This window comes from Homalodisca vitripennis, chromosome 6 (assembly GCF_021130785.1).
Source record: "Homalodisca vitripennis isolate AUS2020 chromosome 6, UT_GWSS_2.1, whole genome shotgun sequence".
Lineage (NCBI taxonomy): Eukaryota > Metazoa > Arthropoda > Insecta > Hemiptera > Cicadellidae > Homalodisca > Homalodisca vitripennis.
Window position 1 is genome coordinate 146,642,094 of NC_060212.1, and position 27,320 is coordinate 146,669,413.

Below are 27,320 nucleotides of genomic sequence, written 5' to 3' on the forward strand. Positions count from 1 at the left end.
ATTTGTTACAAAGCTATTATGTAATTACAATGTTTTTAAACTTTCATATATTCGAGGGTTATCCAGAAAGTAGATTACATTTAGCTGCTAGGGGCCATTTTAATGTCAGGGTTTCTCTGTTCATTAGCTATCAAGCGGTGCTAGTGGAAAGTTACTTTTGCTCCTTGTTGTTTTACAATAGCAGTTTAAAATGTGTGATTCAATTGGAAATTCCACTAATTGTAAAGTGCGGTTGGTAGTACAGTTTTTGTTGCATAAGCACAATAAACCGATTGAGATTTATCACAAAACTCTGTGGAGTTTATGGGAACGATGTGATTACTGAAAGTGGAGTGCGTCAGTGGTGCATTAGGTTTAAAAATGTTCGAAATAATGTGCACGATGATAAACAAAGTGGACAGCCGAGCACTGTGACTGATTAAATTGTCTCTGAAGTCGATGATAAGATTAAGAAGGCCGCCGATTCACAATAACAGAACTCTCACTTAGTTTTCCTCAAATTTCAAGAAGTTAGTTACACGAAATTGTTACTTATGGTAACCTAAGTTTTGTGCAAGATGAGTAACGTCCACAAACGGTAAATCAGACTCGAGAAGGTGTGGATGCTTTATAGAGGGAGGTGTTGTCACATCTGCCTTACAGTCCGAACCTTGCACCCAAGGAATACCACCTGTTTCTAGGTCAATTAAGACCTGGCTTACAATGCAGTGCTTCGATGACGACGTGGAATTGCAGGAGGATGTAAACTATCTGGTTAACCCTTTGGCTGCTAAGAATTTTTTGATATGTTATCCCAAAAGTGCTCAGGTTTTTATCGGATTTTATCCCAAAAGTGCTAAGCCTAAAATGGTGAATTTGTAGAGTTTTTACTAAAAAATCATAAGTTCCTCAAATTTTAACCTATTTCATTGATTTATGTTTTGTTTTGTAGTATAATATATGTAAGAAAATAAAAAATAATACATTTTGAAAAATACAAAACTATGTAAACAAATAAATAAATATTTTTTTTTTTTTTCAACTTTGACACAGAAAAACATAATTAAATTTAACTTATATTTTTTTAAATACATTTTTACCTAAAACCATATGTTGTTTTGAGTACATACTGAAATTTTCATGCAAAAATATAGATTTTTACTTATGTAATGAAAAAAAAAACACAAAAAAACTTACCCTGTGCTATCTAGATCACAGCTGTTTTTGCTGTTAGTGTACTATAAAAAAACCAGTAAATACAAGTGTTGTTATTATTTTTAAGGAAAAGTAAACTTATTCAACTGTCATTTACCGCAATCCGCGTGTAAATAACGTAATATTTAGCGCTGGAAAAAAAAATTTGCAACAACGACATATCGTTGCATAGCAGCCAAAGGGTTAAAGTCTTAGGCGGCAGAATTTTACAACACTGGAATTTAAAAATTAGTTCATCGCTATGACAAGCACCTAAATTTATATGTTAATTATGTTGGAAAATAGCATTTTAATGTCACTTTCAAATGTATATAATACAATTTTTTTCTTGTATTTTGTTTTTGTTTATGTCAAAATGTAATCATTCAAAGTTCTTGTTTCCTAGGATACTCTAATTTGTTTTCACTGTACACAAAATTATTTTACAATTAATTAAACATACTGTACAATTGGAAAATAATCCAAATAGCTTTCATCTTAACGTTAAAGTTCTTCATCCTCGCACAAACCATGAACCGGCAAATAGTTTTTGAGCGTGGGAAATAATTACGTCTTCCACATTTCCATCACTATCGCTAATATCAGAATTGTACAGGTAATCACTGCCTAATAACAAAGCAACAACAGAGTTTCGCAAGTTTATTACACCCATTACAATTAATTTCACAATTAAACAAAAACAAATGCATCTAACTTCGCGTATAGTAGCTGACACATGCATTCATGACGGATGTTCCAAAGAATCAGGTGGTAAATTCAGTGCTGCCAGTAACAAAAACAAAATTAAATGTAATATCTTCTTAGTAAAGGAGTCAGTAAATACCATGGCAACAATATCTGTCAGATATTTTCAGAACTAGAACGGCCCAAACAATAAAGAGTGGCTAGAATAGACTATGTAACTGGTACTTGTGTCTTCTTAATGGGTTAACACTTGATTATAAGAGTTAGTTAAGAAGACTGTGATTAGGGGTTTGTCCATTATCAAGTAAAGTACATACAATTAAAAGAAAATGAACAGAAAAAAGCAATGTTAGGTATCTCTTGACAATTATTGGTGTGCAACGTAGCATTTACTTTGTAATTTGTGTATGAAGTAAATTTTTGGTGCTAACGACAGTGTGCTGAATGGATTGAAGTTTTCCAAAATGTCTGATCTTTATCTAATCCCATGTACTATTAATGGGATTTATTTCATTTTTTTTTCACCAGCAGGGATCACTTCTGGCTGGTTTATACCTACCAGTTGTACCCACCACTGGGCACAGCAAAAACCTATGTGCCACTTCAATCTGGGCAACTTTATGAATGTCCAGTAGCGGCACATCACTAACCGCAAATGTTGAGATTCTGGGATTCATGGGCAATTCGATAGGTCTAGCCTACTGTGGAGGATGGCTGTTGGAGTTGGTGGGGTTTGTTCCCTAACCTCAGAGGTTCTTGCTAGCCTCAAAAAGGGTATGCCACCCCCTGCCTACTTTGACTGAAGAGGCTGGTTCACAGCTGGCCTCCCTTCTTCCGGGATGACTTTGAGATGTAGTGCCCTAATTCTTCCTCATGGATCTCGATAGGAGGCGGCCCCTACTCCCTAACCTTAGCCTATCCTGAATATCCTATCACTCCGGAAGCAGTGCAAAGGTCCTTACAGGACTAAGTGCAATTTATAAGCTTCTTGTCCTAAGAGAAAAAAAAAAAAAAAAAAAAAAAAAAATTAATGGAGGATTTTTATTAATTTCTAAATTTATTTAACAAGCAACATAGTTAACCATCCCTTTTAATGGAGTCGACTGGTTAACAACTGAAAATCTAAAATAGTATGGTTAGTGGAAGGACAAATTTAAATAGAAGAAAATATAGTTCTCATAGAAAGGTAAAAGACGGTGTGTTAGAGAAAAAGTAAACAAATTTACCACAAGAGTACCTAATATTTCATGCATAAAAACAGATGTTCTACATAGTATACTTAATGTACTATAGTATCTATCAGGATTACTCATTTCAATACCAAGAATTTTTCTGTGACTGTCAAGAATCCCAGTTTCTACCATCAAGTAGTATATGTATAGCATCTCATTGTAATTTATTAAAATTTTTACAATTCAGCAAAATAATGCATTAGGCTATATATTTTTAGTTATATGTGGATATCCATGCTTGTTTATGTTTATTTTGACCTAGATTATAACATACAGTGACGAAGCTTAATAAAAATATGCAAAACATCCTTAAGATTGATTAATCTAATGAACTTTTACCAATGCTACTTATTTAGTAGGAAATAACTCTTAAAATTACCAACTTTACAGGAAGTTGAAAATCTTTGTCAAAACCTTATATCTATACAAAAGCTGTCCAGAAAGAAAAATATTTTAAAGAACAAAGTTAAAATGACAATTTTTATTATTTGAATTTTGAAGATGAACTCTTAGGCTATTTTTCTACATAATCGCCATATAAATAAAACATTTATTATAATGTGGTACAAGCTTTTTAATACCCTCTCTGTAGAAATCTGCTGCCTACAAGTTCAACCACTAGTTTACACCGACATCCAGTTGAGCATCAGTGTCAAATCATTGCATAGCAAGTTAAGGCTTCATCACAACATAGATGGTAGTCACGAGAAAAGGTGGTAGTCTCTTCATCACGCAAAAAGGTGGTAGTCTCTTCATCACGAGAAAAGGTGGTAGTCGCTCAGGGCCAAATCCGGGCTGTATGGTGGATGATTGAAAACTTCCCATCCAAGAGCTCTTGGTTACGATTGGCTGTGTGTGTCAAGCATTGTTGTGGAGAAACGAAACTTTCTTGCTGAGTTTTCTAACACGCTTGCTTTGTATTGCACATCTTAAGGTTCTGAGGGTTTGGCAATACCTATCTGAGTTGACAGTTTGATCATGTTCAAGAAAATCACTCCTTGAGTGTTTGAAAATATAGTAGCCATGGTTTTTCTTGCTGACAGCGTTTGCAGAAACTTGCTCAGTTTCTTGGGTTAATGCATGTGCCCCATCCCATCGACTGTCATTTTGTTTTACAGTTGATGTGCTGTACCTAAGTCTCGTTGCCGGTTCCAATATTATTGAGACTTGGTTTCCACTTTTGTTCTAGTCTTCCAAAAAGTCAGTGCTGCAGCAAGTCTCTCCTTTTTTCGCGGTCTTCTGTTAGGATTTTTGGAATCCATCTGGAACAAAATTTTTAGTAACCAAGTTTACAAACCACAATTTCATGAACTAAACTCCGTGAAATTTGGGTACTATATTCTGAGAGTTCCGTAATCGTGAAATGACGATTTTAACAGATTTTATAATTGATTTTCACTATTAATTCATCATTCCAAGACTAAGCCTACCACTGTGATGTTCATGAACACTGGTTCGTCCATTTAAAAATCAATGCACTACTGCCTCACTCAGCTTTCACTCATTTTTTTCCTTCCTGAGGGAAAAGGACAGTTTGTCCTAAAAGGACCTTTGCGCCTCCCTTACTTTAATTTTGTATCCTCAAAGTCCGAGGCTTTTGCACTCATTATTGTGATTTTTCACCAACAAAACCCTTATCACAGATCGCATTCTCAATTGCAGTGCTTACTTCCACACTCCACTGTATATAAAGTACGATAGGAGATGCACAATCTACCACAACTGGTTAGGTACTGCGTGTAGGAACACTTATGCCAAAATGGCAGCACTAGTCCCGCCCATTGCCGCGCCATGTCAGAACATCTGTTACTTTCTGGAACAGCCCTTGTTACCATACAGGTGTTTTAACAGTATGATAGTATTTGGGTGATTAAATATTTGTTTCTACTATATAACTGATGGCATGATTTTAAAATGTCGTGTTTGGAGGTGATTATAAAGTGAGGAATTATTTTGGGATATTGTTCAATAGAAGAAGAAAATAAACAAAACATTTACTCTTAATATTATAGTCTATTTTGCTTCGTTGAGTGTCTGTATTTCTCCACTTTTTTTATCACTGTAAGTACAGTGTGTTTGATACATGCAATATTTGAAATACAAAGTTTAGAAATACACTACTGGCTTATTTAAATAATTTTTTGAGATAAAAGGTTTTAAACTTTGATTAAGAACATTTTGCTTTGGCCTTTTACTAAAAAGGCAACTGTGTATACTTAGCAGTTTTGCTAGCATCTTCTTTTCCAGATGTTTGTTACAAAATTTAAAGTATATTGTAGGTCACATTAGTGAATAAAATTCAGTATTGTATTGAAAATTAAACACTTTATACTTATATAATTCAGTTATTTAATTTTTGATTACTGTATATGTGTTTGTAGTTGTTCCAATATGTTCCTGTTGTTATAATGATTCAGAAATGTATTTTGTGTCAATTAATGATTTTAGAAGAAAGTACTGAGTTGGATCTATTATATTTTGTACAAAGTCAAACTAAAAAACTCCATAAAGAGGTATACATTAGTTTAAAAAAGAAAACAAATTCTAGCTGTCTAAGATCATAAATAAGGATGGTCTGAATTGTTAACTCTTCAAGTGTAGTCACATGTAGACACTGAGGAATGTCTAGATAGTGTCAAGTAGCTTGAGATGTTTGCACTCAAGGTGTTAAGTAAAAATCTGCAAAATGTTTAAACTAGGCTGATTGTTTGGGAACATTTATGAGTGAATTGGCAGCAGTGTAAAGGTTAAAGATAATTCTGATAAGGTGGAGTTACAAGATTTGTCAATTTGGACATTGAATAGAACTGACTACAATTATCAAATTCAGTTCAGTTAGTAAAATTTGTGCAAATAATAACCATGTAAAAATCATTTAATTTGTGATTATAAAATGCTAGGGAAATACAATTAATTACTAAGGTAGTTAACATTGAGAATACTTGTTTTTACGAGGGTCATTGGGAAAGTAAGTTGCTTTAACCTTTGAGCTGGCAATCTAGTTTGTTAGACAAGTTGTTGCAATCCTCTTTTTAAATATTTGTTCAAATATGTCTAACCATACCTAAAGTGATGAAATTTTCATATCTTTTTTTCTTTTAAAAGCTAAGAAGTTAAACTCTATATTAGATATTTGTATGTGTATAGATTACTAGATATAGGTCAATGTTTATTTGATCTTTTAAGTTCTATGCATATACTCAAAGTTACGAGTTTGTCAACTTTTCAGTTATTAGTGGAAAAAGTTTATTTCACAAAATAAACTATACAAATTATATTTTTTGGTTCAGTACTAAATTTGGAAATCTAGTGGTTTTCTTTGTGTGTATTGGTTATTAAAAATATATTTTGTAAAAAACAACAATATGGTACTTCTTTTATTTCGATGTAGTTCAGGGATTGTTTGCTAGTATAGATCTACGTAATTACAGCTTGTAACAATCCATTCAATTCTTATAAGTGTCATGTTCCGCATGATTACGTTATTGTCAAACACACACTCAAATAAATAAAGGTGTATAATTATTTTTATAAATAAGCTTACAAAACAGCCCAAAGGAGCTTGCTTCAATTTAAGGAAATTTCAAATGACAGTTCCAGGGTTAATAAATACAAATTCACACAAAACTTTAACAGCTTTTTCATTATATACATTTAAAAGAACAAATCAATCTATTTTCAACATACTTAACAATTACATTTAATCACTTTTTATTGAAGCAAAAGCTTTTAAATACCAATTGAATAAAATTCTTCAGCATATGTAACCAATCACAGGCGCAGCAATGAGCTGTGGCCCCACTCAATTTATTGACTTTTTTATTGACATCAAAATAAGAAACGTATGTTTCATCACCAGTGGCTATTTGGTTAAAAAAAAGTTGTCACCTTTTCCATGGTACCATTAGGAAATTTTTAAAATAGGTCCCATTCTTTGCTTTGAATACAAGAATTTGGGTACTCTTCAGACACAAAATTGACAATACCTTAGTTTCTCTCTCAGCCACAATTTCATACACTGTAGTTCCTTTTGTTTTATTTATGGAAAATGTTCTGATATCTGAGTGTGAACCATTGATATTTCCTTAACCTAATATCGATTTGTTTGACAGTGTTACCGGTAACCACATTAACTTTTCTAACAAAACAATCAGCATCATTTTTAATTGCAATAGAGCTCCTATCTTCTTTTTCCATAGAACAGAATTCATGATAAATTTCCACAGGTTGCATTTATTTACCAAAATAAATCTAAATTACGCTTATGTACTTAAAATTTTATGGGAAAGTTGATTTCAAACAGCTTTTATCGGCCGGATGCATGCTTAATGTTGCCACCCAACACCAATCATATAGCGCCACTACCTCCCCCCGTTCAGCAATCAGATGCCACAGCAACTTACTTACCAAAATGCCCTTGTATTTATTACAACGTAATGCTCATTTCCTTCCTTATTAAAGTAAATAACAAATAAATAAATCTTTAATATATTTTAATTTTTAAATATCTTTTCATTTAAATTTTCACCCAATAAGTTTTTTGAATTAATATATTCATTGTTACCAGTATTTGTAGGATTATTTTCACATGTACTTAGATTGTTAAAAGAGTATTTTCCCACTGTCTATAAAATTTTTAAAAAAGGTCCAATATACGTTAGATTAGTACAGCACTAAGATAACAGATTTTTAAAGATTTGCATGAGATTGCCTTCTGTAGATAATAGATTTCTAAGTGCACGAAAATGTAGATGTTATATTTACACTTAGAATAGTGAGCTGAACTGAAAGCTCTGTACTGTCAAACAAATTCATGTGATAACACTGTTCATTTTTTTAGGAACTAATGTAGTCTCGGAATGAAAGAATCAAGTCTTAAAACCCTTAAGTCTTAAATTCATGCATAAAGCAATACCGACTTAAACCAAAGAATTTTAATCCATTTAAAAATTTCATTAAATACACAAAAACTATTACTTTAATTTATGTTTTGGATGTTAACAGCAAAGATATATTTTGTTTATTTGATAAAATGGTGTATATTTTCTACACTACAAGTCTTTTTAACAGTTTTATTTTGTAAACAAAAGCATGTCTTGTGTAACTGCATGATCGTACTGACTCTTTACATGACAAGACAATATTGGTATTTCTTAGTATACATGATATGTATATTATAGGATCTCAACTCTTGTAACTGAAGACTATACCTTAATATATTTTGTATCATATAGATTACACTTTCTAGTCATACCAGTATACAATAAAATATCACTTTCTATCCATAGCAGTGTCAATTTCTTCCATTATCACCCTTATATCATTTTCTGCTTTACACAAAAATAGTTTAATTTGTTAAAATCTGAATCGGAAGCGAGTTTTTCCAAAGTTAATTTGGCTTGCATTATGTCGAATTTTAAGTGATTTACACCCATGAACCAATTTCCGTACACTTTTAAATCTGTGTTTTCGCTTAGATGTATTAATCGTGTGTGAAATTATGTACAGTAAAAATGAACAGAACTGCTTGTAGTCTAGGCCAAATGATGCGTTTAACATGAGCTGACAATGTTCCTCCCACTCTTCCATGTCTTGACAGTCGGAGATCTCTGCCTTGACTGCCGCCAAATTGCCCCTCAGTGAGTTCCACATCTTTCCAATGTTACAGCCATTCACCCAGTTATGGTTTATGGAGATAGTATCATCCTGGGAAGAAAAGAATCAGTAACACCAGTGTTCTACTACTAACAAAATAGTGTAAAACAACCTCGTGATATGAATTTCCATGCATACTTTCTTCATAATTTTCTTTTTCCAACTCACCAAATTCCACACTTGATGATGCCAGCCTGAGGGGACAAATATTGCTTCTCCAGGATTTTGTATTACTTCCAACTGAGTCTTCAATTTTTGATAGCTTTCAAACCTGTCTCTATTTTTCAAGGTAGGATCTTCAACATCATATGCTAAGTTGCCATGTATATCGGTGAGATGTTTCTCCTCCCCAGGGGGAAAAAGCACCCACCGTTTCTTGCCACATAAGTTTACGGACCAACTGAATGATGAAAATACATCAGCATGAAAAGGCGTCCTGAAAGAAATATTTATTAATTAATGATTACAATGTATTTATTTAGAATGATAACTCTAGTCTTTTTTTTACAAGTTAGTTTCTTTTTTACTATTTTCCCCTTTCTATAGAAATACTAGAATAGGAAAAATGGGTATTTTACCTTGGTATATTGTATTATGAGGGTCACTGAAAGTTTTGAGATATCGGAAAAGAGTGCATACTATTTTATAATACTGTGCAATAATTTTATTTGATTGTCTGAGCCCCAGTCAGTATCTGACAGCGACTTGGGTTCATTGGTGTACTTGTGTCGTCTGTTCAGAATCAATCAATCAATTTCGTGAAGTCATAGAGTTATTAAGAGAACATTTAGCCTATGATTTTAAAGTCAGTTTGTTTCAAGAGGGGTGTGTGAATGTCTTAAAATTGCCTATTGTTCTGAAGCAAAGGTGGTAATCAGAATTTTAAAGGGGCTTAGAAAATGTTGATCGGATGCGCAGTATGATCAAGAGATATATGAGAACAGACACTGCACTTATTTAATGATTTAAACTTCCCTAGGTATTAGATCTACAGCAGTGTGAATAATCTTGCATGACTTTAAAGTTACAAAACTTGTTTCTTTATGGATACCCCACAATTTAACAGATGAACAAAAAATGTAATGTGTGAGAATCAGCCAGCAGACCCTCCAACTACTTAATAATGGTGGTCATTGGATTATTTCCAAAATTGTTACTAATGATAAGATGTATATATCATTTTATGACATTCAAATTCAAGGAGAGTCCCATACAGATGTTTAAAAACATTATCCGCCACAAAGGTCAAGAAACAACGATCAGTAAAGAAAGCAATGTATACAGTTCTTTTCAGGAGTATGGGACAGTGAAAGCTATTAAGCTGGAGGAACAAATGTTGTCACAAGAAGTTGGTACACTGAACAATGCTTGCTAGAAGGTCTTCAGCACTTGAACATCAAGTGTTTAATTTTGCACCACGACAATACAAATGTCAAATTCAACGTAAATGCTTAGTGAACTAGCTGAAAACTGTTGAAGAAGCCTACAACAAATTTATAATAACAGTAACATTAGCTTTAGATGCAGCCTGCCCTAGAAAACTTAAAAAAGCAACCAAAGCCTAGACTATTAGTGGATAAAAAAAGTCTGCAGGCTCAAAGAAAATGTTATAAGGCTACAACACCAGTATGAAACAACAGGACAGAGCAGACACAAAAACTCCTATGACCAACGCTTAAAACTACTGAGACAATAGGCCTCCGCTGACTACATAAATAGAACTGACAACAAGCTGCAAGCCATGTGGAAATTAATTAAGAATGTCCGTACCAAAAACAGGAGCTCTGCAGAGGACATTAAAATGGACAACGATCACAAAACCCTCAAGAAGTTGCTGATCATCTAAATTTATTTTTTGTCATTGTGGCAGAAACAACATTAATGGATATAACGACCAAAACTAGCATCAAAGAAGTTAAAGATACAATCCAAGAATTTTGCAGGAATTGATGAAATATCCTCCAAAGTACTAAAATTCTGTACTAATGAACTCACCCTCCCCTCCCCATTGGTTGTTATTTTCAACAAAATCCTTCAAAGAAGGAAAGTTCCCTTATAAGCTAAAATTTAAAAGTGGGAGCCACACGATGAATACAATTACAGATCAATTTCACTGATTCCAACATTTTCAAGATTATGTGAAAGAATTTTACTCTAACAACTCCTGGATGACTGTGCTCAGCACAACATGCTAAGTGAAAACCAACATCGATTTACAAAAGGCAAATCAACAACCACAGCATTGATCAATCTAATTGAGTTAGTGACAATCAGTATTGAAGAGGGGAAATTGACCACTGCCTTGTTTCTTGACAAGCAAAGCATTTGACTGCTTAAGCCACAACATCATTATGAAGAAATTAGGATCCTTTGGGATCAGAGGAACAGCTAATGAATGGTTTGAGACCTATTTTAAAGGGCCGCGAACAGCTGGTTGAACTAAACCATTCATCAAATGGTGTCACAAAGACAATCAGGTCAAAAATTCTTCCTGTGAAACGAGTGTGTGCCGCAAGGCTCTGTACTAGGACCAGTAATTTTTTATCCTTTTTACTAATGACCTACCCTAACATCTAAGAAACTCTGCACCCCTCTTATGTATGCCGATGTTACTACTCAAAGCAGGCAAAGATTTGTTACAATCACACAAATTCCAAAAATACAAATGTCAATTTGTTGGTGTACATTGCCAGATACACTGATAAACGGCCTGAGTATTTTTAACGTAATAATAATATAATTTTATAACAATTAAGTAACAACCATTTAAGTTCTACCTTAATTCCTTACCATGAACCTTTGGGTCCCATGTAAATGAATCTGTAATCATCCTGTACATCCTCTCTTGATGTGAAATATTCATTTAACCAATCCGAGGCAAAGATGTGTGGGACTCTGTAAATATTCCTATCTGGAAAATCTCTGGTAAAATGCCAGTCCTAGAACAATAAAAGTAAAATTAAAATAAAATATTAAAGAATATTGGGAAAATTAAGTTATATTTTTATTTACTATTTCAATTATAATACCAAAATATACTACAATTAAAATTAAACTGAAGTGGAGTTTATCCTCTTCAAGGACACTGACACACTTGTGGAAGTCTATATAAAATTTAGTTTTTTTTGTATCAACATATAAGAGGTAGCACATCCGATGCCTATGATCTCTACAATGTTGATCATCCTACGACTGTCTATTTATGACAATCAACTGGAATTATCACTTTTTTAGCATCTACCATAGTTGGCTTAAAATCTAACTACAAACTTTGACTACCTGTGCCATATTAGGTTGATATTATTTTGAATTTGTATTGCAACTTCTTGTATTATAGATTCATTACAAAATAAACGTTTTGTACAAAAATACAGATGAAATAGAGAAAAAGGTTACACAAAGTTACGACAGGAAGTAGATCTTGTTTACTTTAAAAATTATTTATTACAAATGTTATATTAATTCATGCAATCTTAAAGGGCTACTTGTCATTACCTTTATTTGAAACATATTTTCACATTTCATGTCTATAGATATTGTCAGAACATTTACACAAAACATTCAATGACATTACTATCTGTTTTTGCTATCCTATCTATGCGATTTTGAAGTAATATTATTGGATGAGCATTAGAGAAGCCTATTACTCGGGCTGTAAAAATTTCATTTCTGTATTTCTGGCTGTCCACACGATATCTCGAAAAAACTGACCTACAGACTTGAAATTAAGCATAAAGCATAATTTATATATAAGTAACACTGAGTTTGATTATTGTGCATGTCACAAAACCCATGGAATTTGGCTGAGCATTTGTGAATATATTTTATATTGGTCTTATGGATGAACGCCTAAAACCTAACGTTCAAAAGGGGTAGCAAAGAATCAAAAAAGAAGAATCATAAAAGAATCTTATCGCAGACTATTAACAGGGACAAATTCAGCTCTCCCGGAATTAATTTCTACATATACCCCTTGTTTACTATTATATTTATATATGCCTATTATACCGGGGTTCAGCGTCAATTATGACAGGACCTCAACCGTTCTGCGGTATTCCAAGGTGTGAATCCTTTGGGGCTCTCGAAATGGGTTCGCGCTGACTGAACATGAGAGAAGGTGGAGGTTGCATCCGGACATGAGAATGAGCAGAATGGTATTACAGTCGCCTTCCTCCAGAGTGGCGTCTTGACCTTCTCTCACTAAATAGAACAATGTCTTCTCGGGTTATAGGTCTGATCACGGGACATGGTCACCTGAGGAAGCATCTTCACAGAATCGGCATCCTTCAGGAGGATTCGCTCTGTAGAATGTGTGATGAGTAGGATGAAACTGCCGAACACTTGCTCTTTGATTGCCCTTCAATAGCAAGGGAGTGGTATGCCATCTTTGGTAGTTTGGACAAGGGTGGTGAATTTTCCCCAGGAGAACCTGACAGGTTGTTTTCGGCGGTTTGTGGCACTGCTGAAAAATCATAGACTGGTAGGCCTCATGGTGTGCTTCCAGAGTGGGCAAAAGGCCCTTGAGGCTTAAGTGCATGGCAGTAGGCTGCCCCATAGAAGAAGAAGAAGAAGCTATTATATCATATGCTTTATTTGGATTTAAAGGAAATGTTCTATAAATATATAAAGCTAAAGGAGCTAGCTGTCTGATTCAAACCTACTGACCTAATTCCCAAATATTTAACAGCTTGAAATTTTGCATGCTATTAGAATCACAGGAGAATATTGCTAGGATATATTTAAAAACCCTTAATTTCCAATCTTAACACTTTTACTACCACAATGTTTAAAATGTTCTGTAAATACAGATTACATAATCCGTAGTAAGTTAGCTGGATTCTACCTATAGACTGCCGCCACACATTTGCTGTGTTGTTCTCCTGTCATGAAATGGTTTTTAAAAATAACTGCCTAGTTTAAAGTTCAGCGGATGTAAGGCACTTGGTCTGTGGATATGAAAATTAATGATGTAAAACAGCTGACAAAAAATGCCATATGTTTTCCATTACAGACCTCAAATTAACCTTCCATTGCATTCACCATGAGTGTGTTTGTGAGTTGTTTGTTAGCTTTGTAGGTACTTTTGTATTATATGGAGGCCATGCTGTCCCTATCTACTACCTGTTATTACACGAAATAAGTATATTTAGATTAGGTTATCATAAATATATTACTAGTAGTACAAAGTTAAAGTTAACCTGTACTAGCATTCATGCAATCGCAGTTTGAATTTGGGTACTATCTCGAGGGATGTTTTTAATTTTCTTTTTTTTACCAGAAATGTGGGGTGGTATCGAAGCCCGAACTAATGGCCAGGGGAATTTCCGATGGATACTTTTCGCAACCTCAGATCACATGCCAGACTGTCTAATATGAAAAGTCGTTAAACTGATGATGATCGTGAAGTTTTTTAGATGAAGATAAAGTCCAGGTAGTTAGAACGGACACTGAAACTGTCTTCCGTACAAGAAGATGAACAAAATGTTAGGTAGGCCTAATGTAATAACATCTTGATCCCAATGTACAGTTCGTTGTCAACACTGTTCATGAGCATTATAATGTGTCAGGTTTATAGAGACAATTGGTCACACGTTTTTTAACTTTACTAGTAGGTAACAAATAAACCTACAAACTAATGATCCAATTGAAGTTTTCAGTAGTAATTTTAATATGTGCTTGATAAAATCGTCACATGGACGAAAAGAAAAGAGCAGAAGTCTATCGAGGAAACCCTCTCCTAAAATTGCACTTCATACATCCGACTAATGGCAGAGACAACAAAATTAACAAAGTGCTAGATCACCTCTTACGAAATATGATGATGTTTACAAACTCAGAAAATCACCCTCTCTCGATGAAGTAATGGTTTTGTATAAAGGAAGGCTGTCATTCCGACAGTATATTAAAAACAAGGGCAAAAAAGGCATGAATTTGTATGAATTTTGCACATCAGACGAGTCATTTTGAACCTTATTATTTATAAAGGTAAAGGAACCTTACTTCACCAAGAAAAAGTTTACACGTAATAGGTGGTGATGAAACTGGTAGAAAAAATTTTCTTGACAAAAGGTCATATTGCACACTTAGACAACTTCTACAACACTACCTTTCGTAAACCAAACGAAACATCTTTGGGACCTTGAAAGCTAGCAAGGAAGGGTGAAATTTATAAAGAAAAAGTTACGGTTTTTCACATAAAGCAGATGTAACTTTCATGAAATGACGGGAGAAACGTTATGTTTGTACTCTATCCAAAACAAAAGGACCTGATGACAGATAACACAAACAAGAGAGGCACAGAGGCCTTCTATAAGTGGTATCTTACAACAATGGAATGAGTGGCATTGACAGAAGTGACCAAACGCTGTCATATGATTCCAGTTTGAGGAAATACCTGGTATCACTTTTGTGATGTGTCTGACGAAGATAGCCTTGCTATCGAAAGGCCTCACAAAAATAAAAGTTTTAAATATTGGTTTATATGTGTTTGAATGTAAATAAGTTAAAGTTGTTTTGTCTTATTGATAACAGTTCCTACATCTTTTCAAAGTTGAATGGCATTGTGTATATCTCAACTTCAGAGACGTAATAATCAAATATTTCATTGAAGGCAAAGAAGTGCGACATTCTCTCCGAGCTAGCACCTCAGGGGCTTACTTACTCATCAAAGTGGAGAAAAGTCAGAAACGCAAAATTTGCTGAATTGTAGAACAGAAAAGAAAGGACATTTTCCACATGTATTCAACTTGCAAGGGCACAGGCAATAAACTAATTAGTCTGTGTAAGCCAATTTGTTTCATAAAAATACCATAAGAAGTAGACCCATACAATTCAATGATATGCATAAACTTTTAGTCATCAGTTTAGTATATTTTCATATGTATAATAATAACACTTAGTTTTATAAATGTACACAATTACAATAGTGACAACTACTTTATATAATTGTTCAATTGTACTGTATTTTTAAATTGTAAAAATACATTATTCTTTATCTGGTCGCTAGTATGGCACTTATAATAGTGAATGTATATACTGTCCCCCCCCCCCCCACCCCCCCCCCCCCCCACCCCCCCCCCCCCCCACCCCCCCCCCCCCCCACCCCCCCCCCCCCCCACCCCCCCCCCCCCCCACCCCCATGATCGTTTGTAATGGTCTGTAATGTAACATTTTCCTCAATGTATTAAATAATCAAATCACAGGGTAAAATGTTCATAACGTAACACTGTATTTTGTTTCCATCGTGGATCGACAATTCAATGGTCTACTGCGAATCGGTGGGTTTGAGCCTTGTACATTGATAATTGCATATATGATGAATGCAGTTCTGAGGTCAACGCTGCCTGTAGGGCACAAGATTAACCTCCTGTTACCTGTTGTACGTATTGACTGTATTATATTGATTGATGATCTCTTCCTTAGAACCATCCATCATCTGTTACCTGCCGTGCATAATTTGTTACCTCCGGCTATATTGATTATACAAGCCGTATTGGAGCTGGCATTATTCAGTGCGTTAGCTGCGGATATTGGTTCTACGCGTATGTACATTACTATTTATCTGTATGAAAACAACCAATTTCCTATTTACTATTTTGTAATAAATTAAAATAATTTGTAAATCTTGAAATATAATATTCGTATTGTTATTCAAGGTTCGACATTGACATTGTGAAAATGTTATGTTAAGTAAATTAAATTTCATTTTGTCCAAGAGACTTTTTCGTCTAGGCAAAATTCATGATTTATTTATTGTGATATTATAGTATGTAACTTTCTGTTGAGGTAATCTGTATCTCGTATAAAATTCCAAATTCACACACATTTAGTGCTAACTATGTGATCTGAAGTGATTTTCTCATGTCAGATAGTTCATTTCTTATGTAATATAATATTTCATTAAAGAAGAATCCAGTTTTTGTTTTACTTATTTGGGATGATTGGTACTATTGATATTCTAATTAACATTATCACAATGTTTTAAGGGAAATGTGATTTCTTTTACTTTGGAGAGATAATTAAAAATGCCACTAGAGAAGTAAAAACCTCTCGACTTATAAAACTTAAGTAGTTTTATACAAGGTGTCCCACAAGTAACCCGACAAACTTCTCCTGTGGTTTCCTCCCCTCAAAATAATGAGAAAAGTTCATATAAACATATGCCCGAAAACGCTTTATTAGCGAGCTACGGCTAGCGAAAGATTCCACCCAATTTTCTAGGAAAAGAACAAAAAAAGTGAATCCTGATGTTTTTATGACGTATAGCTAGTTGTTACATTTATTGCATTTTATGTCAAAGAACTGAAAAATCGAATAAAATACGTCCCAGAACTGCAATACAGACCAGCCATTTCTGAGATATCAGACAAAATATACAAAATTCGGTCTCGAAAAACATGCTTTGTTTAGATTTGAAGTACATTAACTTCATTAAATGGGTAATAAACACACAAACTTTTTAACCAAAACTTTAGAGAATTTAATTCCGAAGAGAATAATGTAAAATAGGCTAATAGTAAACAAACACCAAATAAAATAAAATTAATGTTTAAATAAATCATCACATACTAAATATAACACGGAAAATGCAATATCTATTTATTAAATAGGCGTTCTTCGTTAAAACAAAATTACAGGACGTTCTCTCCAACAATTAACGGCTGGAAAAGATCCATTTGTTCGTAAGTTATTGAAAACTGATGCAAATCTTAGGTTAGTAGTTAGGTGTTCTTCTATTCGGGAATCGTATTTCATGTTCACGTTTAGCTGCATGACTATTGTCATTGTAAAAACCATAGACAAAAACAATATCTGCGTACTCTTGATTTGAAAATGTAAATAGTGGCATCTTGTCGTTAAAAACACGTATAAAGTACAAATAATACAATAATACACACACACACTGCACAAACCAAAGATGATAAACGAGTTTCTGCAACAGCTGAACTGTTAGACAGCTGTACAATAATAACTTGTATTCAGGTATTGTTGCAGCAGTGTTGCCAACTCTCGATTTTCAATAAACTAAAAGCATTTCAATTGACGCTGTATTTTTAAAATCTTGTTTCCAAATCTAAAATGTTTTATACTGTAAATGTTTTGTAACTATTTACTTGACTGAAACAAAACATCATTAAATAGATATTGAATCGTCAGTCTTATTTTTCGTAAGTGTTGATTTATTTAAACATTTATTTTATTTTATTTGGTGTTTGTTTACTATTAGCCTATTTTATATTATTCTCTTCGGAATTAAATTTTATAAAAGTTTTGGTTAAATAATGTGTGTGTTTATTACCCATTTAATGAAGTTAATGTACTTCAAATCTAAACAGAGCATGTTTTTCAAGACATAATTATGCATAATTTGTCTGATATCTTAGAAATGGGTGGTCTAACAGGTCTGGGACGTATTTTATTAAACTTTTCAGTCCATTTAAATAAAATCCCAATAAGTTTAACAACTATCTTTACGCCATAAAAACATAAGTTGCACTTTATTTCCGTTCTTTCCTAGAAAATCGGGCAGAATCTTTCGCTAGCCGTAGCTCGCTAATAAAGCGTTTTCGGGCATATGTTTATACTTACTTTTTTCATTATTTTGAGGGGAGGAAACCACCTGAGAAGTTTGTCAGGTTACTTGTGGGACACTCTGTATAAAGTAAAGTAGAGATGTCTTATTTTACCAGGTGAAGTTAAGACTAAGAAGCCCTCTCTAACACTACTATTCTGGTTTAGATATCGTTTGGCAAAAATAAAAACTCTGTTTAATTGATGTGCTTCAACTAGAATTCAACAAAATCTGATTTTGCATCACCTCTCTGCCGGTAACCTGTCAGAACATGTTGTGTGCCGCAAGCCTCGTAAAATCCCAGCAAACAACCCGCACCCAGTGTTTTAATTAAACACATAGCTCCAGCAGCCATATTAGTTCTGCTCTCTCATTTGTTTAGAAATATAGTTATGAATATTAGGATTTGGTGTCGAGTACACAAATTTGCTTTGAGGCAAATTATTTATAAATGATTATTATGAAAATATTTTATGTATAATTCCAGAACTGTTATTTTCATATACAGATTTCATTAATTTCTACTTTATAGTCGTCTCAAAATTGTCCTAAATATTATTTTATAGTTAAGTAGATATTACTATCACTAGCGTTATATTGGTATCAGCAAAATTGTTACCATCCAGGTTTAATAGTTTTTCTTTAATGTTGTTCCTATATATGTACTTGTAACATTTAATGCTGCAAATATAGGCAGGAACCCACAATGAAAGTTAGCGCAGTGTTGTAATTGGTGCAAGTTTGTGGGTTGCAACGCCAGTGTTGGTAGCACTGAGACACTCTTGACTCTGAGGTATGCCCTCATTATTACCTAGGAGCAGTTGGAATGTGCTAAGTGTCCGCTGGCTCTGAAAAAAATAATTGCCTGTTTGTGTTATTTGGTGAACACGGCCTTTCTCCTCACAACGAACTTTTTCATGCACCTTTGTGATTTTAACATTAGGGGAAACCCGAATAAATCACTGTTTTCATATACAGTTTTCCCAGAAAGTTTAGGGACACCCCACATAAAGTGATATACTACCTTGTGTCCCTATACTAACAGCAGATTGGCTAACTCTGTATATTTCCCCATTAACGCAGTGAAAACGAAGTATTTTGGTGTGACTTTCATTACTTATTGTATAAAAATCTTTCAAAATATGAACCTTTTTTGTGATTTTAAAATTTTGGAGGAAACACCTGTTTTTTGAAACATTAAAGTTTATAACTTCTAAAATAAATGTCCAATCATATTAATAATTGGTACGTTGTTTTAACATGAGATATGGAGTAAATAAATGCTATTGTGACAACTAGAAAAAAATCACTCATAGTTTGGTGATCGCTCAAAGTTTCTTTATTTTTTTTTAACAAACACGGAAATGACGATGTTTGTAGCTGACGGGTACAAAGCAAATGATGAAAAAGCAGTGCGTGCGCATCAATATCCCTTCCTCTGTTTTGTGAGGCACAAGCTGGTGTGCGTGGATTGCCTACCACTCTCATAGTTCGAGCGCTACAACGCACCAAAGTTAATCAGTTTTTCATTTCCAAAACAAATAAAAAGAAAGGAACTTTGAGCAATCACCAAACTGTGAGTTATTTTTTTCTAGTTGCAACAATAACATCTATTTACTCCATATCTTATGTTAAAACAACTTACCAATTATTAAGATGATTGGACATTTATTTTAGAAGTTATAAATTTTAATGTTTCAAAAAACAGGTGTTTCCTCCAAAATTTTAAAATCACAAAAAAGGTTCATATTTTGAAAGATTTTTATACATAAAGTAATGAAAGTCACACCAAAATACTTCGTTTTTACTGCATTAATGGGGAAATATATAGAGTTAGCCAATCTGCTGTTAGTATAGGGACGTAAGTAGTATTTCACTTTATGTGGGGTGTCCCTAAACTTTCTGGCAACACTGTACATATGACATGGTTTATTCCGAAATGGGTTTTGGGGGATATTCGTAAGAAGAAAGAAATAATGTGTATGGGATTCAGAATATGAGAGGAACGTTTGAAACTTTTGAGGAGGATATCCCCCCATGGCCCCCATTTAGGCTGTAATGTGTTATGATTGTAATTGATATTTGTCATTACAATAAATAACAGGTACTTGTCCTAAGCTTTTTTAGGTGTAGTATATATATTGATGTAGAACTACATTCAGAAGTAGACCTATGTACACTAGTAGAGGGCGTTGTCATCTGCTTACTTCCTCAGTTTAATGAGGAAATGGAATCCTCTTCTGTCACTGCCGCTTCCCATCCTCATACCAATTACTGTTCAACAACTCTCATGGTTTCACGTGTGATGTTTACTATATAAATAAACATTACTAATTATAACAAATCAGTTGAAGTAGGTAAACCATAACAAAATATTCATAAAATTAGTTTGTAATACACATTTTTACACTTGGAGATGTTTCATTTGATGAATAGATGAGAGATTGGACATTTGCTTTTACAAAATATAACATCAATGTCTGTAACAATTCAGTTATTCTATCACTGAGCATTTCCCTCTTTTTAAATAGATCAATCATACTATATAGATATACTTAAATATTTGAAAATTAATTACTTTTTTTTATTAAAATACACCCATCCTTGTATTCCACATTCTCAATGATATTCGTCATCATCAATTTTCTGCCGACCCTCTTAATTTTATTTCAATGCAATAGATTTAGTAAGACAATCCAAATTAGATGGTGTTTAATGCTGTTTCATTCGAGTAATAAAAACACTTTGGCATTTTTCAATTTTGCAAGATAAATGAGATACAGAGAATATGAATTAAGCTGAAGCAGACCTAACCAAGCGTAAAAGTGCAATTAGAGTCCTTTCTGCTGAATTAAATGGCTCTTGTTGTCTGAAAATGTGCTCTTTCAACGTCCATTTATTCTTTCACAGCTTACCTTTTCAAACTTTCTGTTGCAAAGAAAACGTTATGAATTATTTTGATCTTACTGATAACAAGAATTTTGTTATTCAATTGTTATAGAAAAACATCACTGTTGAGTATTTTGCAGTAAGACTGGACCATTAGTAGATTATCATAAGGAATATAATCTACTGCGGCCTCCCTCATAACTAATAGACAAATCTTGGAGAGTGAAATATGAACCAAATAATGTAACAGAAAAATGCATGATACTTTTAAATGGTCACATAGAAAAAGTTATGATCTTCAATTTCAGGACTCTGCCCCTTAAATTATCCAATATTATCCTTGATAGATCCTCACTAAGAATGAAATGAAATGAAATATAACTTTATTGCACCCAAAATTAAGTCTACGTCCTCTATTCACTTAACATCAAGAATCTATTTTGCTGACTGAATCCAGGGCTGTGATCATTAATCTTAAAAACGTTATTCAATTAGAAGAGGTTTCCAAAGATGGAAATATCTCCAGCGATTGTCACAGGAATGATTAGAAAGTCTTTTAAAATAGTTTAGAAATTCATTGTATGTTTAGGAATTGTAATACGTCATTCTGAGGTGTATCTTGAATCTGCAATAATGGATTTAAAATATATTTCAGAGTGATTGCACATCACTCTATATTATACAACAGGCTACTGTTTGTACTTTTATTTTCTTCATAAGACAAGTACATTATCATTTGCAATTTATTTCTTTGATACATTTTTTTTAATGAACTCTAAAAATGTCCTTCTTACAAGTTGAGCTTGGCATATTCTTCATTTATAAGTTTTGGTATTTGCCAAAAAGAATAACATAATTTGTTTCAGAATTCTAGAATTGATTACCGCTCTAGAACGTAATTTGAATTGAATGACATGTAGTGGCAATTTTTTCCCATGCCTAAACCAGTATAAAAGGAAAACCATCAGAAAACTGTCCAAACATTCCAGTTGCGATGGTGAAGTGAAAGTGACCTCGGGTGAAAGGACCTGTTGACCCAATGACCTCTGAGTTGAGGCATGGTATGTACGTTTGCACACTAAGTGGGTTATCCGAGGTGCACTCTCTATGATGTATCAAAATAGCCATACACACCAGCGTGCAGCTCTGACCGTGCCAGTACAACTGTACATTACTCCCTTTTAATCGCTAAACCGTCCTACTTGTGCTTGGCTGACATTCAAGTTACTTCTTGTATGTAATTTCAAGAGACAAAGATCTTCAATCCAGTCATTGATCATTTCATACCTAAATGTTTGGTTCCTTTTTAACAATGGCAAATATACGATCCATTCAAACCTTCCATTGTCAATGACTTGTTGGCGTTGAGTATATCTTCAGACAGATATTGTAATACGTATTGTCCATTTAATACCATTATGGTATAAACATTTGTCTGAATCATTTAAAGTTAGATTTTTAGTTATTCTCTGCACCATAAAGTTCATGATAGTGAACTCTTCTGATGCCGGACTAAATATTCTGGTATATTTGTATTATAAGTTTGTCCATCCATTTTACTTACTCTTACTGTACCAGTGGCACTCTAAACCTAGTTGGGTTTTGGCCTCACCAACAATGAGCCTCCATCCTCTTTTATCTGATCCAACATACTTTCCCATCTTTCTCAGGTCTGCTCTTGTCTTATCTCCCCATCTCATTCTTGGTCTTCCTTTTGGTCTCGTTCCCTCTAGTCTTCCCTCCCACACTCTTCAAATAACTAATTCCTACTTCAGATACAAGTCTCTTCATTTCCTCTTTTTCCTAATTCTCTATTCTTCTTCCTTTCTCCTCTCCTTCCATCCATTTTAGCCAAATGTAAAAGTAGATCCTGAAAAATATAAATACACAATTTTGCATGGGTAAACAGAGTTATAGAAAATTTAACACAAGTACTTATTAAAAACGTATTCTTAGATATAAAATAACTGTCTTCAAACCTAATGGTGGTATTATTTCTTGGGCTTCCACCACTTTATTGTTTTAAATAACATTTGGATTTTCCAAAATTCTTGAAATATTTGAGGAAGTTCATTGTGTAAGCAATGTTTAAAAGCTGTGTAAACCAGTTACTTAGATATTACTAAAGGTAAATTGCTAGGCTGTAAAATTTAATTTATTTTACCAATTAGTTTGTTTCTGGCTTTGAGTACAGGATTCTATAAAGCACAGTTAACACCAAATTCATTATATAGTCTAGTTTCTCATAAAAATTCATATAATAATTTCAAATTTATAAGAATAAAAAATTTAACTAAAGAAACCCAATATTTATTATCAATACATTAGTATCGGTAAGAAAATTCTAATCTTGTTTTGTTTATTAACTAAAAGTGTAAAACGCAACTAGAAATATAAAATATTTATGCATTATGTGCAGGAATCCATAATTTCAGGTGTTAGCGTTAAAAGCGTTGTTCAACTTTTTATAGGTTATTTTATTAGTTTTAATCCACTCTTTTTAATATAGACACTTCAGCGGTTAATTACGTCTGGCATAAATGAGGTGTTATTATACTGTTTATTAGCAGACTGTTGGCTGAACCATTACTGCAGTGTTTTATAGCCGTACTGAAACCAATTAATATAGAAACTTTCCTCTCTAGAGACTTAACATGATATTGTTCCTTATCTTTATGTCAAATGGGATTGTTGTAAAAAAGAAGTGGTAGTCTTTTTCAATCAAGATACTGTGAATGATTGTTATAAATCTTGCATTGTGAACTTGATGGTTATCAGAGATTTCGGAATAATTAGTTCTTCACTAGGTGATTTGAGTTGTGTGAAAGCAAGAGAAATGATTTGGTAAACCTTATTGGAAGACCTCAGTAAAGTCTGTATCATCCACTGAAACCATACTTGAATCTCTCATGTAGGTTTACACAGTATGTAAAACTGTTAATGTAAAAGAATATTCGTTCTAACAGTAATATTGTCTGTAATTTTGACAGTTTTCAGGTTAATAAGTGTTTTCACATGTATTCTGTTTGTTGCAGATGGTTCAAACACATATCTGATGCTGCTGAGGCGTACAAGACCAGGGATGGAAAACACAGGCGACAGGACACAGCGGCACATGAAGACACCCTTTCCCATGACAAAACCAAAGAGTAAGTTCTGCATACTTTTAATTTGTGTTTGCTGTGTCTTGCTCTTAACACAGTATTACTATTTGCAAAAAATATTTATTGATGATTGTAAACAGGGTGTTTACTAACTTTCCAGCAATTAAAAAAACTGTTTTTGGGGTCAAAGCAAACAAAATTTAATATAAACATGGGTCAGGTCAAAAATGCTTAGTTTATTATTTGTATGTGTTTTTTAGATTTTATTTTTTATTCCAGAAACCAATAAAGATGTAGTACAATTACTCAAATTTAGTGCAAATATTTTTCTTAGAGTATCAATTCAAGAGAAAAATTTATATTTTATCAACTGAGTGGTTTTAATTAAGATGGTGGATAAAATTGATGAAAATTTTAGATCGTAATATCATTAAAACAAGTAAGATCATGCATGAAATTGTGTAAAGAATAATCAAAGTTGCTGAATTGAATTACTAACATTTTGACTCATATATAATAAAAATCGATCAGGAAACAATGTTGATGTAAGTTTTTAAATGGTGGGCATGAACATGCACGGCAAAATCTTTGTTGTTTACACATTTACAGCATCACTAACATTGCATTATAACGGTTCATAACCAATTTACATTATTGAAATACCTAAATTTTTTTTTTATTTTGCGAGTGTCAAAATGTTTGTTCTTAAAAAGACTTTTATTATTCTTTAAATCATTGCATAATTTAATTAGTTTTTACAGTATTAATACTATAAGATTCAATAGTCTGCTATGTTGAAACGTGATATGATATAATACAATATCGTAATCTGTGGGTGGCATATTTTCTAAAAATTAAAATACACAAATGGCTATATTTGCAATAGTGTAATTGTGACAAAAGCATCTCTAATCTCATAAATTTTGCATTTAATGGGATTCCTTATCTAGTAGAAAAACAGATATTTATCATTCATAACCACACAATAGCAGCCCGCTACTCGTATCAAAGGATCTGGGGCTCTATCTGTCAACTGAATTCTCCTCTCTTGAAATCTGCTCTTTGTTGTGTTCTCGTTTTGTTCTGTTGAATCTGAAATATAGTGTTCTTGATTTATTGGGACTAAAAGTTAGAGTATTGGCAGCGCATCATAGACAAACAACCATGCCTTAGTAAGACTTACATTTTTTATGCAGAAAATTAAATATTATTTTTAGTACCTACTTAAATTCCAGACTGGACTGATTACAAATTCAGGAAATGATACTAGAGTAAATAAAGAAAGAATGTGCTTTAATGATGATTCCCAAAATAGATAACAGTTTTGTCGAAAATTTTTTTGTATTTAAACATTTAATACTATGGTAGTAAGATGCCAAACCACAGGTCACAAAGGCAAAATTTCAATCCTATATAACTCATTTCAGTTTTGAGTTGTCCTGCACACCATAGACAGACTGTGTTACTGAAAACAAATTTTTAGATCCTCTCAGAGGACAAAAGAGAAATTGTGCCAGCCTACTGAGTAATAAGGCTTCAATGGTGCTCAGCCAAATCCCACGAACAGACATATACCATCATCGAACTCTATCTTGTCTATATACAAATAAACTGATCGAATAAAACAGATAAACAAAGTATCGAAGGGTCCAGAATCTAATGAAAGTCTTACCTACCTATCCACCACGTGTCACATGTTAAAATTTTGTATGGTATTATTTAGGTTTTTTTACAAATATGTTTGTTCTATGTTTTTCCTGTTGCCATCATGGTTTCGTATAAGACCAATGCCAATGTAAACATTTTCACTAATGTTCAGCCACCATCATGGTTTCGTATAAGACCAACATTTTCTCTAATGTTTAGCCAAATCCCATGGAATGACTTGTACTGTCATTGAACTTGATGCCTGTATAGAAATGACACTTTGCAGAAAATGTTCATTCTATGGGTCATTTTCTCTCGGAAAAATCATGTGGACAGAAAGAAATAAAATTGTTCCATACCCTCTAAGTGATAGCCTTTGCTGATGCTCAGCTAATTATCAATTTCCACTAAACAACACAAACATATGGAACTAATGAATACAACAGGAACATGCTGTGGGAGGACTGTTGTGAATTCAAATACAAGAGAAAGTAGACGATACAACAACAGAGATACAAAAGAACCCATTATGCACAACTTCTCTCCAGGCCATTAGTGAACAGTTGTTAAACTAATAATTGATTCTGAGCAGCTAACGTGTATACAAATCAATGTTTTTGCTAGTAATGCAAGGATAATAAATGCAAGCGATTTCAAATAACATGTTCATTCCAAGTGCTATTTTTATTTTGTTGGGCAGAAGTTTTGTCTCTAAATGCTCTTTTTGGGGACAGCAGGATATTTGTGATTTAATTTTTCTCCTATTGGATCATTATTGCTGTTGATTCTAGATTGCTCCATTTTAGTTATGCCACTTATCTAATCTAAGCCTAATTATTGAAATTCTGGAGCAACAACGTAGTAATATCACTCATTCAAAAACACTCCAAAACTCAATCACTCATTCACTTTTTTCAATCCAAAAACACTAGTTTGAGAGTGCATCTTCCTCTTCAGTTTCAAATGCAACAACATTTACCATCAGATACAATTCAATATAAAATAAGATTGTAGGACTTACTCTGATGTAATATATGGAATTAGAGTATTCATATTACTGTTCTTGCATAAAAGAACCAAAATTACTCAAATATTTATTTTTAGTATTAAGAGTTGTGAAAGTCATACATTTTTTTGTAAGCAGCATCCCGTAGCAATGGAATTTGTTTCTCTATGGTGCTACATTGGTGCTTATTTAAGTGGCGTAACTAAAAAGAATAGCAATAAGAATCCAATAGGAGAAATCATTGGACCACCCACTTATCAGTCTAGTTTTGACATTTTTTTCAACCGTGTGCAGTTTTTATTACATTATCTAATGTAGCTTGTTTAACAAGCATCCCG

At 33.3% G+C, this 27,320-nt stretch overlaps 1 protein-coding gene across 9 annotated transcripts in view; it reads left to right on the plus strand.

Moving 5' to 3' along the window:
* Nucleotides 1-27,320, plus strand: part of LOC124364989 (rho guanine nucleotide exchange factor 11-like) — a 770,637-nt gene that overhangs the window by 736,357 nt on the left and 6,960 nt on the right. For all 9 annotated transcript variants that reach the window (XM_046820851.1, XM_046820856.1, XM_046820853.1 and 6 more), the window contains one exon: nucleotides 24,261-24,374. In XM_046820851.1, coding sequence (XP_046676807.1) covers nucleotides 24,261-24,374 — 114 coding nt within the window. The remainder of the gene's footprint in view (nucleotides 1-24,260; nucleotides 24,375-27,320) is intronic.